Here is a 14,622-nt window from a genome sequence, read left to right as displayed (position 1 = left end):
TGTGTGTGTGTGTGTGTGTGTGTGTGTGTGTGTGTGTGTGTGTGTGTGTGTGTGTGTGTGTGTGTGTGTGTGTGTGTGTGTGTGTGTGTGTGTGTGTGTGTGTGTGTGTGTGTAATGAGTGGTGGACAGCCTTGGGGACACCATCCCTGTCTGTATTCCAGTCTGATAACTCACTCCATTCTCTTTCTCTGGTTGATTCATCATCAAACAGTTCACAGACTGTATGTTCTGGGTGTTTCTCAATATGCATACTATCGTGCTCCACACTTTCATGCTCCAAGTGCATTCTCTTGAGTACGTTCTTGTGAGGACGAGACTGTGGAGAACGCATAAAACATTTCATTTGATGGCCTCCCGAGTGGCGCAGCGGTCTAAGGCACTGTATCGCAGTGCTTGAGGCGTCACTACAGACCCGGATTTGATAGCAGGCTATGTCACAGCCAGCCGTGACCAGGAGACCAATGAGGCAGCGCACAATTGTCCCAGCGCCGCCTGGGTTAGGGGAGGGTTTGGCCGGACGCGCTCTAGTGACTCCTTGTGACTCCTTGTGCATGATTCAAAATATGTATAAACAGAGTACGCATTTGAGAAGTGCCCTCCCTGCTCCGTTTTGCATACATTGATTTGAATTCATACTCCGACCCTCCGTGCTCCAATTTGCGTGCTCGGAGCACGGTAGTATCCATTTTGAGAAACACCCTATGTGTCATATGGTCATAAGTCCACCTGCTGTATATTAGGGGTAGTATGGTAAGAACTTATCCTGGCATACCAGAAGGTCAATCCATTGAAAGAGCAAATGAGTACATTGGCAATGAGAGATGTCAGTGTCTCCAAAAGGCTTTTGTGTTTGCTCAAATCTGGTATCTCTACTCCATCTGTGCTCTTGTCAGCTTTGCCTGGTCGTCTGCCTCTACAAACAGAAAACTATTGATGGAAAAAGGTTATTTTCTAAATAACCTATCTTTTTGGGGAGAGAAGAAATAGCTTCTTTGCTCAAATTTGAACTAAAAGAATGAAATGGTTTGAGGGAACCTGTCTTATCAAACATTAGTATTAAAGTGATGGCTAAGCATTGCTAATGCTCCATTGTGTTGACATACAATCCCAATTTCATTTGCAGGTTGGCAATCTCTGGCCAATCCCCTGGATTCAAAGCCATGAATACTAATGTTTACCAAAGGCTGCCTTTCTGTGGTACACTGCAGAAACCCTCTCAATCTTGTTATGCCAGAGCAGGGAATCTGTTTTTTCTTCATCCTTTCATCCCTCAATCAAAAGACGGTTTGGGTGGAATAAAAAAAAAGCACATCACAGGATAAACTTATGACACCTATATTCATGACAAGTTTTAACAAGGATTCTTTTTCTGAGCGGCGTCCGTAACTCAGAGTTCAATAATGTCGAAACAATATGCCTTGTTTTTTTCTCTTTTCCTGTCGCTCTCTATATTCTGTTATTTAATCTTCACTACAAAGAACTTGACTTCTAAGGCTTATTTATTTTAGCATGTTTTTTCCCCCTTGACATTACCTACCCTTTATGTTATGACTCGATTTGGCACCTGGATTTGTATAATAGTCCTAATGTATAGCTGATATGATTAACCACCATTTTTTGTAATTATAATGCCATTTTAATGCCAGATATCCGAGTTAGTGTTGTGAACACAGATCCTACAGTTGAGCATATATTAAAATATAAAAGCTCTATTCCAGTTCCCCCCCAACTGTACTGCCAGGGAAGCCATTCTATAACACCGAAGAAACACTGTAGCAACTAAGCCTTAGCCAATGCTCCAACACTTTATCAATACTGTTCCATTAGACAATCTGTAACAACTCTGTGTAGAAACACTGTAACAATGTTGTAGCAATTCTCTACCAAACCTAGCAGCAGCACTAGCAGCAACGCCATAACACCGCTACGGCAACTCTGTGGCAACGTTCACCTTGTGGAGATAACAGGGCTCCTTTAATGATCTGTCTGCCAGCCGTGCGTCCGTCAGAGCAGAGCAGCTGTGGCTGGAGGCCCTAGGCCTCAGCTTGCTGCTCCCTGTGCATACTTCAGCCCTTCCGACAGCACACACATCACTAACGCCACCATCGCTACCATGTGACAGCTGAATAAATCTCCCACAAGGCTTACATACAGCCCCAACAAATTAGAGCCACACTGAAATTAAGGCCACCGCAGCAATACTAATGAGAAGGAAAACTGGAGGACTGGGGAGAGAATGAAAACCCATTCTGAGGTGTGAATATGCGTGCACTAACATTCAAAAAGTTAAGTTTGACAACATTTCCTGTGAATGCCCACCGGCTTGATGCAGGCTCTCACACACACAAACAAACACCTGTGCATGCACAGACACTTTGCCAGTGGGCATTCACCAGCGTGCGTCCCAACTGAACTCCTAGAAATTCCCAGAAATGGCTTAATGAATGAACAAGGTCTTTTTGAGCCAATAGGCTCCAGGGTTTGGAAAAACAAGCCACTTCTGAAGATGAGAGAGACAGTGAGCAGTCCTCTCACTCTGTGCAGCAATGGAAATAAGAAAATAAACATCTCTGGTACTCCCTCTCTCTCCCTACTGCTCTCAGAATAGCTCAGCGTTTAAAAGGTATTTCTCTACCTCTGATCTCCACCTCTGGGTTTGCACTTGGTCTGGTTGGAGGTAGAAAAGTTATATTTGTACATTTTTTGGTTCAAGGCATTCAATTGGTTGACACTCTAGTTGCCCTATGTCATTGCCATGAGTGAATGTGTGGTGTCAAATCTCAGACAATTATAGTTGTTAATTTCCAATAATTGCTTTTCAACTGATGAAAATTTCCTGATTGATTTACAATGACAAGCCCTTGAGTTTTGCCCCTTGGGCAACTCGTTTATTGGTTGGTTTATTCACATGGATGATATGTATTTCAAAGACTTTATTATGGATTTCCTTTCCACATGCTTCACAGAGCAGGTTGACGTTTATTGGGATGAGTTTTGTCCTGGAGGCAGAACTGAGCGATTTCCGCTAGATGGGCCAGCTGCAAAGTCAAAATTGGCTATATTGTAAAGACTCATGAAAACAAAATTTCACTTAGGGCCCCCAAAAGGCAAGGGCCGGCTCTGATGGCATGTGGATGTGGGTGTGCAGATCTGTGGACCACTGCGGACCACTCATGATGAGTTCAGATTTGTGGCCCCCACCCCCACTAAAGTTGCCCATCTTGTAACGGGCTTCCTCCTTCTCCTCATCCGAAGAGGAGTAGCAGGGATTTGACCAAAATGCAGCGGGTTGTGAATACATATTGATTTAATAGACAAAACGGAAAAACACGACAAACACTTGAATAATTACAAAACAAATAAACGAATGTAGACAGACCTGGACACGAACTTACATACAACGTGAAGAACGCATGAACCAGGAAAACAGACTACATAAAACGAACGAACTAACAAAAACCGGAACAGTCCCGTGTGGCGTAACATACAGACACTGACACAGGAGACAACCACCCACGACAAACAATGTGAAACAACCTCCCTATGTATGTCTCTCAATCAGAGGAAAACGAAAACACCTGCCTCTGATTGAGAGCCATACAAGGTCAATTAAACCTGACACTTAACATAGAACAAACACAGACTGCCCACCCATCTCACGTCCTGACCCACTAAACACAACAATACAAAAGGAAAACAAGGTCAGGAACGTGACACATCTCTGCTCTACAATACGTGTTGTTATTGCTCCAGTAGAAATTGTTCAGACAGAGACTATTTCATGATGATAACGAAAAAAATTAAACTTTCACACTTGGGGCCTTCACAAAATACAAACATAAAGATGTTGATTTCTGGTGCATTTCTAGATTAAGTTGTTTACAGACTGTAAATGCTGAGGCACTTTGTAGTGACATTTCCCTCTGTTGGAAAAGGACTCTGCTATCTGGCGAGTGCAGACTTGAACTAATCCATCAAACAGCTTTCTTCTAAGCAGTGGCTGTGGCCGAAACACAGAAGCCAGGTTAGAAAATAGTTCAAGGCTCCCAATCCTCGCCTGATTCAAAAAGTATATTTTTTTCTGCTCTTGAATCAGTTCAAATTCTTTCAAAACCAAAGGTATGAGGGGAAATCAGAACTCTAGCTCTGAGTGCGTCAAAGAGACCAAAAAATGCTGGTGGAAATGGTATCCAGTGTGTTGCTGTAATTTACATATAGATGCTTATAAAATAATATTTAAAAAAGGGTAATTGTGCGTGGTCTTATTTTTTTCAACGATAACTTTAGTACTAAATGACAGAAGCTGTACATGACTGCACATGTATTGTCTTTGTCTGAAATCTTGCTTGCCTACTATTACCTAAACTGCATATTGTGTACAAATCATAATACATACTATTTAGAACATTCTGTTTAGTAAAAACAATTGCATTAATCAACAAATATCAGCATACTAGGCTCATCCTACTGAGAATACATAATCCAATGCGCAATTACTTTGATTCCCGCCATTCGTTCATTTTGGTACAGCGCGTCCCCTTGTCAATCACACGTCTGTCTCAAAAGACAATCCTCTTCCTTAAAAAAGTGCGCAGCGAATTATACTAGATGAAAAGCCAAAAGGAATATGACATCCTGGTATTTAAAGCATACACATTTTGCGCAATTTAACATACTATAAATATTTTTTTAAATTGCATACCCAAAATGCCTAGAATTGTATTGTTTATTTGTATTTATTTATTTGACCTTTATTTTGACAGTGAAGTCATACTGATACTAGGGTCTGTTTTACAGATGAGCCCTGCATAAATACATCAAACACATACAATATACAAAACATATTAAGAAAAACAAACACATTTATGAACATAGAGATCTCTGATCATCACTCTGAACTGACCAAGGGGGAACAGAACATCTTATTTCAGAGAGCTCTGGAAGGTGTTCCACATAAAGGGAGCAAAAAAAAAAGAAATCTGCTTTCTCCCAAATCTATGGAGACCGAAGGGGCCTCCAGTGTTGTCCAACCCTGAGACCCTGTTTGGTCATTTATACGTCTAAATTGAATTAATGATGATAGATACATAGGAAGATTCTGCATTAGTGCTTTGTAGATAAACACAAGATAAAGCTGCTCTCTCTTTAAATACAAAGAGGCCCAACACACTTCTATAACCATCACCAGTAATACACCTAAGGGCACAATTGAAAACAGCATCTAGTGGTTTAAGTGTAGATGCTGCTGCATGCATATAGATTATATCCCCAGGGCCTGGACAATTTCCTTCCTATTAACAAAAGTCACATGCTTTGTTTCTGTAAAAGAAACCAACCTTGAACTTCAACTTCTTTACCAGCACAGTGACATGTTCTTTAAATGACAGTTTGTCATCAAGCCATACACCAAGATATTTGTAGGAAGGAACTTGATCAATTTGTGTACCGTTCAAACTAGTCATTACAAATTCATTTAAATCTGGGTTATGGGACCTAATAAAAGCATTGTTTTGTTTGCATTTAGCACTAACTTTGAATCCAATAAGGACCACTGCAGTGCTTGGAAATTAGACTTCAAATGTGAAAAGGCTTGGCCAACCGATGTGGCAATGGAATACAACACAGTATCATCTGCATACAAATTAATTAATATTTTTTACAGCATTACCTATGTTATGTATATAGATTGAAAACAGTAGTGGGCCGAGTAATGAACCTTGGGCCACTCGTTTATGTAACTCAAGGAATTCAGATTTGACCCTTTCTACCTTGATGGCCTGAGTTCTGTCATTGAGATAATTATGAAACCATCGGCAAGCATCAGTACCCAACTCTATCAAGGACAGTCTACAGCAGGCCTGGGCAATTCTTTTCCATGGAGGGCCATATTAGAACATATTTTTGCCATCGCGGGCCAGATTCATATTACAGGATTATACATCATGTGTATGACTGCGTTGACAGATATCTACATCCAGATATGTTACTTATTTTACTGTTTTAACATGCACAGAAATAAACCACATCCATGTTCTTCTTTTGGTAGGTATTTTCATTATTAAACATGCAATGAACTACACAGAGAGAAAAGTACACTGTGCATTCAGCACCACGGACAGAACTCTTGTTAACGGGTATGCACAAAAACAAAAGGAAGAGAAAGAGCTCAACATTACATTTAAACTACTCAATCAGTGTGAGGAGTGAAGTCTGATGGGTATTGACTAGAGCAGTGAAGTCAGGTTTCTGACGTCGCTATGCACAGGATTGCTGAGGGGTGAGAGTCAGTAAGAGATGATCTGTGCCTTGACTTGTTATATTTCATCAATAAAAATGTCTGTTCACATACATAGGTTGACCCAAACAGTACATACACCTTCTGAGCATGGCTCCTTATCTTTGGAAAGTTGTGTTCATCTAGAGATGCATAGAACCTTGTCAGTGACATTGTTTTGAATAGTTCTCCAATCACTGCATCAGACTGAAGATCAATAAGCTCAAGTTGCAGGTCAGTCGGAGCGTTATCCACATTGAAGGTGAAAGGAGAGGAAACCAACAGCATGTCATTTTCCAGCATTATGAAATCATCAAAACAACGAGAAAACTCACCATTCAAAACACGCAGCAGCAATGTATACTTCTCCCGCTGGTCATCTGATAGAAAACAGACTAGTAGTGTGGGAAGGTGGGTGAGATTGTTGGCTTCTACTTGGCGGGTCAGGAGGAGTAATTTTCCCTTAAAGGCTTTGACAAGGCTGTACATCTGATGTACAAAAAGGCCCTTCCCTTTTAGTTTGGAATTCAGTTCATTCACAAGGGCCATGATGTCCATGGTGAAGGCAAAATCAGCAAACCATTATTTATCTTGCAGTTGAGGGAAATCCACGTATTTCCCTTTCATTTGCAAAAACTCAGCAATCTCCGACTTCAGGTCCCACACCCTTTTAAGTACCTTCCTCAAACTCAGCCATCTCACGTTTGTGTAGTAGGGGAGATCTGCATGACCGGTCTCTTCCAACAGTGAGATATATATATATATTTTTATTGTTTTACCTTTATTTAACAAGGAAAGTCAGTTCAGAACAAATTCTTATTTTCAATGGCAGCCTATGAACAGTGTGTTAACTCCCTTGTTCAGGGGCAGAACGACAGATTTTTACCTTTTTACCAGATTTTTACATACTGCCTACGGTTTAAAGATTTTGCTCTTATGAAGTTTACCACTTCAGTGACTATCTACGACATGGCTCATTTTCAGAACACATTTACAGAGCACCTCCTGATGAATAATGCAATGCAGGAAAATAATTTCCCGATCTGGGTTCAGCTCAGCTACGTGATCTTGTATCCTTTTCAAAAGGCCAACATTTTTTCATGTCAAGTTTTTTTTCAGTGGTCACACTGGATAACTTTTCAAAACTCAGTCCCAGCTGTGCCACACACTTATTAAAACTTCTTGACGCACGGATCCCTTTAGCGGGATCATTTTCGTAAACAACTGCTGAATTGTAGAGTGCCAAATTCCCCAAAAATTGCTAAAAATATTTATATTCATGAAATCACAAGTGCAATATAGCAAAACACAGCTTAGCTTGTTGTTAATCCACCTGTCGTGTCAGATTTTGAAAATATGCTTTACAGCGAAAGCAATTCAAGCGTTTGTGTGAGTTTATCGATCACTAGACAAAACATTAAGAACACCTAGCAGCAATGTATATTGGTCACGAAAGCCAGAAAAGCAATACAATTAATCGCTTAACTTTGATGATCTTCGGATGTTTGCACTCACGAGACTCCCAGTTACACAATAAATGTTCCTTTTGTTCGATAAAGATTATTTTTATAACAAAAAAACTAAATTTGTTTGGCGCGTTATGTTCAGTATTCCACAGCCTTAGGCAGGTCATCAAGGCTTGACGAATTCCAAAAAGTATCCGTAAAGTTCGTAGAAACATGTCAAACGTTTTTAATAATCAATCCTCAGGTTGTTTTTAACATCAATAATCGATAATATTTCAACCGGACTGTAAACCATTCAATACTGGAGAGAAAGAAAATGTCAAGCAACCAGTGTTGAGCGCATGAACTAATGTAAGGACCTCCGTCTATCCACTGACATGTTTTGATAAATCTCACAAATTTTTCAGAATAAAAGCTTGAAACTATGTCTAAAGACTGTTCACACCCTGAGGAAGCCAAAAAGGAATCTGGTTGATATCCCTTTAAATGGACGAAAGGCAGGCAATGGAACAGTGATTTTTCTAAATAAGAGTCATTTCCGGGTTGGATTTCCTCAGGTTTTCGCCTGCAAAATCAGTTCTGTTATACTCACAGACAATATTTTTGACAGTTTTAGAAACTTTAGAGTGTTTTCTATCCTACTCTGTCAATTATACGCATATTCTAGTACCTGGACCTGAGAAATAGGCAGCTTACATTGGGAACATTATTTTTCCAAACATAAAAATTCTGCCCCCTAGCTTCAAGAGGTTATTAACCTCCTCCATTACATTTTTCCCTGTGGTTGTGCTCTTCATTGACTGCACTGAAGCAAGCTCCTCTGTAATTTCAAAGTCTAAGGTTATGCCTCGTAAGAATATCGACAACTGCGCCATGTCATGTCACTGCTCTCATCCAGGGCCAAGGAGAAATAGGTGAAATCCTTGACCTTGTCTTTCAACTGTTGTTCCATATTCTCTGCGATGTCCTCAATACGCCATGTCACTTAGTCTTGACAGGGAAACATTTTCAAACAGCTCTTTCTTGTCGGGGCAAATTATTGCTGCAGAGTCAATTAAACATTCTTTAATGAATTCACCCTCAGCGAATGGCTTGCTATGTTTAGCAATTTTGTTTGACTGTACATAGCTAGCTCTCGCAATTCCGTTGTTTGCTGAATGCAGTTGTGAAAAGTCCTTGCTGCTTTTGCAACTGAGAAAGCAACTCTTTCGATGCACTTTCCCTCTGCTCAGAAGACATATTCCTGTATTTCTCTGCATGCTTCGTCTGGAAGTGTTGGGACAAGTTGTAGTCTTTCAAGACAGCGATGGTCTCTTTGCACACAGCTTTCCCTGATTCCTCAATAAAGATATATTTCGATGACCACTGTTGCTCGAACACCCTACATTCAGTCTACTTTTCTTTTCTTTGAAAAATGCATTTTTGCATTTTTTGCAGAATAACAAATGTTTTTCAAAACTTAACTATCGCAAATTCTATATGTGATCTGAGCATGATTCCGCGGGCCGTATCTAATCAGGTCGCGAGCCACATACGGCCCCCGGGCCGGCCTTTGCTCTGGTCTACAATATCAAAAGCTTTTGACAAGTCAACATATATGGCAGCACAATTCTTTCTATAATCTAAGGCATTTGCAATATCATTTCAGTGGTGTAATAATGTTATATGATGTACTGTTTTATCTTTTGTTAATATGTAATGTAAGTGCTTTAATATGTTTGGACCCTAGGAAGAGTTAATGGGGTTCCCTAATAATGTAATAAATACATAAACAACTATGGTAGCCGTACTGGTGCTTTATTTAGTTCTGAATCCGGATTGATTAACATTAAGAATACCACTTGCAGATAGAAAATAATAACGTAGCTGTTTGTTGACCAATGATTCTACTATTTTTCGCAAGAAAAGGAAATCTGGAAATGGGTAGATAATGATTAAGATCACTACTATCCCTGCCCTTATGGAGTGATAGCACAAAAGCTGATTTCCACACTTTTGAAATATTTCCTAATACTAAAGTAAAAACAATGTGTGTTACTGAACCAGCAATGTTTGGTGCTGCATTTAAGCAAAGACGGACCTAAATTGTCAGCCCCTAATAAGTTATTGGTGTCAATAGCTAATAAGGCAGCAATAACTTCTGTTTCTGTCAGTTGGCAAAAAGAAAACCCCTGACTACTATTCCCCAAATCACATGCGGTTGACTGATCATCCATCGAGGCAACTGCAGGCTGTATGTGTGAAGAACAGTCAACTGACTGGCCAAGACCAGTATGACCACCATTTCTTTCAAATAGGAAACCAGCTGAGATAAATGCTGATTTAAAAACATCACAAATCGTAACTTTTCAGTAATGATGCAGGAGTCTAAAACGACTTGCTTAGGCAGGGAAGTACAGGTACCCCACTTCAGTAAATTAATAACAGTTTTCCAGAATTTATAGGGATCACTAACAGAGTCTGTCATAGAGCTACAGAAGTAGTTTGATTTGGCCTGTTTAACCGAGGCAGTTCACCTTTTTCAACAATTGCCTAAATTGCTTCCAATCAGCTAACGAGCCAGTTTGTCTAGCCTTGGCCCAGGCTTGATTTCTTATGAAGAGGAGGTCTGAGAGTACAGGAGAGCACCATGGAATAGTTCTGTTTTTGACTGAGTCGCTTGAAAGGGGCATGTTTATCAGCCATATGGACTACAACAGCATCAATCCATGTGTGCTGACAGAACGGTAGGGAGAAGCTTAGTAATATCCTGTACTCGAGCCCTGGGTTAGCACACCCTGGGTTAGCACAGGGTTTTTGCTCGAGGACCACCGTAGAGCTGCCTAAAACTACAGCCGGAGAGATAGAAGAGGACATCTGCCTATTCCTACACCTTACATGATTCGGGAGACCCGTCGAGGACTTGCGAGAGGCAGAATCTCAAAAGGTCCTCAACTCTTGGACACGGTTCGAGCCTCCTATAACCAACAAAGTCTCATTCACCGTAAAAGCCAATGAAGAGGGAGTCAGAACAGGGGACGAAGGTGCAGGTACCTCCGGATCCGATCTCGAAGCAGAAGCCCCCAGGGATGAAGGCTCTGGAACCTCTGGATCAAGGGTGATGAAGCTGTTTGAAGTCTGTATCTAGTCTGGGTTTCCCACCGCCAAAGAGGCCCCAATTGCCAAAGTCTGCTGCTTTCGTGCCTCTCTGGCTGGTGGCAGGGTAAATAATAGGATCATCTACTACGTCATCCAGAAGCATTCTACTAACTCCATTTTCCAGGGAAGGGGGAATCTCCTTTGGGGAGGGATCACTTCAGAGCTCCAGCCAGTCGGTTATGGAGAGACGACACGGGGGCGACACGCCCATCAGGTCAGAGCGGCGTCCAGCTACTGGAGTAGAAGAGAAAGAGAAAGTATTCGGAAGTGGCTTCCCCAGTAGCTTCCCCAGTAGCTTGTGTAAGTTTGCTACTTGTTTGCTCTTCGCCTTTGTAGTCCTCTGCGAGCAAACAGTTGCTACATTGAAAGTCTGGACAGTCCACATTGTCCCGGAATAGAGCAAAATAAACCTAGCTAATTATACTTTTTTTACCTAGACAAGTCAGTTAATAAGAACAAATTCTTATTTACAATGACGGCCTATACCGTCCAAACTCAGATGACGCTGGGCCAATTGTGCGCCGCCCTATGGGACTCCCAATCACAGCCGGTTGTGATACAGCTGGATTTGAACCAGGGTGTCTGTAGTGACGCATCTAGCACTGAGATGCAGTGCCTTAGACCGCTACGCCACTCAGGAGCCCATAATGCAGCGTTGAAACCATTCATTAGCAACCACCATTTGAAACTACAGGCTAGCTAGGCTAGCTAGGCTAACTGTTCTTCTGTGTCTCTCTTCTTGACAATAATTTACAAAAAAATTGCTATAAACTACAGTGGGTTCACAAATACAGCCTCACCCTGCCTCCCGAAACAAGCATAGCCTGTGAAATGGCAAAAGCACAAGCAACACACACCTGAGTCACACACCAGTATGGCAAACAGAGAGAAAGTAGAGGACTTGCTCATTGTATGGTTCCTGGTTGCACATACACTATACATCACCAACTCGCAAGTTGGTGATGTAGAAGCAAGCAGTAAATTGCAGGGCAGTAAGCCAAAACACCGTTCAACAAGTTAAGGAGAGACAGGTAGCAGGAGCACTAGCTTAACAACGAGCAGCAGGGCGTACACTCTTACAGCCTAGAACGCAAGTACGGGTATTCGGACATGGCCAGTCTCTAGCAACATATTTAGGCTTCTTTTTTGACAAAATCTCTACTAGACGGCGCCAAAAGTTTGTCCAATGACATGACTGTATTACAAAAAATTCAGTTCAGCTCCCACTGGACTACTCAAAACTAGCACATTGTTGTAACTTTAAGAGAAAGTGTAAGTATTGTTAATGTCCCAAAAGAGGGAATATGTCTGGTGAAAGCAGAGTACGTGGGTAAGTTTAAGAATCTGTGTGTGTGTGTGGTTGCGTGCATGCGTATGTGTGTTCATGTGTGTTGTGCAAGGTCTGCCCCATTGATTGTCTGCAGTCATGGATGGCTTTTTCCAAGTCAGATTCTCATCTTGAACAACCCTGAATCCTCACAACAATTTTCACAACACACAGATACAGACCCTTGTGGATTTAGATACAGAAAGATGGTTAGAGTAAGAAACAAAGAAAAGAAACAAAGAAACAAAATGAAATAATGTTTTTGCCCTGTTTGCCAGGACTAGCTACCAACTGTTCTGTACACCAGGCAAGGCTGATCATAAAAGAGAAGAGCCAGGCAAGGCTGATCATAAAAGAGAAGAGAAGAGAAAATAAGAGAAAAATACAGCACTTACTGTATTGGCAGTTCCTTCCCATGTACTCCCCAGGGCATTCACAAGAGTAGTTGGCAACCAGATCTGTGCAGATGCCCCCATTTTTACACGGGTCTCTCTCGCATTCGTTAACATCTGCAAGAACCAAGAAAACAGAAAAAAGGCACATTAATTTCTTTGAAGCAGAAATGTTTGCAATTAGCAGGACATGGTTCTAATTAACATGCATTCGTGGGGAATATTTATTGAAGACGGAGCGGAGACGGAGTGGCAGGCTTCCTGAAGCTAATAAATCAAAATGGTTTCCTGGGATCGACCGTTAATGCTACCCACCAATTTAGGTTTGGGACTTTCCACAAACATATATACAGTGGCTTGCGAAAGTATTCACCCCCCTTGGCATTTTTCCTATTTTGTTGCCTTACAACCTGGAATTAAAATTGTTCTTGGGGGAGGTTGTATCATTTGATTTACACAACATTCCTACCACTTTGAAGATGCAAAATATTTTATATTGTGAAGCAAACAAGAAAAAACACAACCCCCCAAAAACTTGAGCGTGCATAACTATTCACCCCCCAAAGTCAAATCTTTGTAGAGCCACCTTTTGCAGCAATTACAGCTGCAAGTCTCTTGGGGTATGTCTCTATAAGCTTGGCACATCTATTCTTCAAGGCAAAACTGCTCCAGCTCCTTCAAGTTGGATGGGTTCCACTGGTGTACAGCAATATTTAAGTCATACCACAGATTCTCAATTGGATTGAGGTCTGGGCTTTGACTAGGCCATTCCAAGACATTTAAATGTTTCCCCTTAAACCAGTTGAGTGTTGCTTTAGCAGTATGCTTAGGGTCGTTGTCCTGCTGGAAGGTGAACCTCTGTCCCAGTCTCAAATCTCTAGAAGACTGAAACAGGTTTCCCTCAAGTATTTCCCTGTATTTAGCACCATCCATCATTCCTTCAATTCTGACCAGTTTCACAGTCCCTGCTGATGAAAAAATTCCCCACAACATGATGCTTTCACCATCATGTTTCACTGTGGGGATGGTGTTCTCAGGGTGATGGGAGGTGTTCGGTTTGCGCTAGACATAGCGTTTTCCTTGAGCGCCAAAAAGCTACATTTTTGTCTCATCTGACCAGAGTACCTTCTTCCATATGTTTGGGGAGTCTCCCACATGCCTTTTGGCGAACACCAAACATATTTTCTTGTTTTTTACTTTAAGCAATGGCTTTTTTCTGGCTACTCTTCTGTAAAGCCCAGCTCTGTGGAGTGTACAGTTTAAAGTGGTCCTATATACAGATACTCCAATCTCCGCTGTGGACCTTTGCAGCTCCTTCAGGGTTATCTTTGGTCTCTTTGTTGCCTCTCTGATTAATGCCCTCCTTGCCCGGTCGGCGAGTTTTGGTGGGCGGCCCTCTCTTGGCAGGTTTGTTGTGGTATCACATTCTTTCCATGTTTTTATAATGGATTTAATGGTGCTCCGTGGGATGTTCAAAGTTTCTGTTTTTTTTTATAACCCAACCCTGATCTGTACTTCTCCACAACTTTGTCCCTGACCTGTTTGGAGAGCTCCTTGGTCTTCATGGTGCCGCTTGCTTGGTGGTGTCCCTTGCTTAAGGGTGTTGCAGACTCTGGGGCCTTTCAGAACAGGTGTATATATACTGAGATCATGTGACACATCATGTGACACTTAGATTGCACACAGGTGGACTTTATTTAACTAATTAAGTGACTTCTGAAGGTAATTGGTAATACCAGATCTTATGTAGGGTCTTCATAGCAAAGGGGGTGAATACATATGCACGCACCACTTTTCAGTTTTATTTTTGTTTCAAGTAATTTTTGACACAAGTAATTTTGAAACAAGTAATTGTTTTCATTTTTCTTCACCAATTTGGACTATGTTGTGTATGTCCATTACATGAAATCCAAATAAAAATCCATTTAAATTACAGGTTGTAATGCAACAATATAGGAAAAATGCCAAGGGGGATAAATACATTTGCAAGGCACTGTAGCAGGCTACTGCACCACTACTGTGTAG

At 41.3% G+C, this 14,622-nt stretch overlaps 1 protein-coding gene across 3 annotated transcripts in view; it reads right to left on the bottom strand.

Annotated features, from left to right (window-relative positions):
• LOC139577168 (EGF-like repeat and discoidin I-like domain-containing protein 3) overlaps positions 1–14,622 on the bottom strand; it is a 204,313-nt gene that overhangs the window by 95,421 nt on the left and 94,270 nt on the right. For all 3 annotated transcript variants that reach the window (XM_071404062.1, XM_071404063.1, XM_071404061.1), the window contains one exon: positions 12,601–12,714. In XM_071404062.1, the coding sequence (XP_071260163.1) occupies positions 12,601–12,714 (114 nt within the window). The remainder of the gene's footprint in view (positions 1–12,600; positions 12,715–14,622) is intronic.

Source organism: Salvelinus alpinus, chromosome 5 (genome assembly GCF_045679555.1).
Source record: "Salvelinus alpinus chromosome 5, SLU_Salpinus.1, whole genome shotgun sequence".
Taxonomy (NCBI): Eukaryota; Metazoa; Chordata; class Actinopteri; order Salmoniformes; family Salmonidae; genus Salvelinus; species Salvelinus alpinus.
The sequence above is the reverse complement of the archived record's forward strand: the minus strand, read 5'-3'. Positions and strand labels throughout refer to the sequence as shown.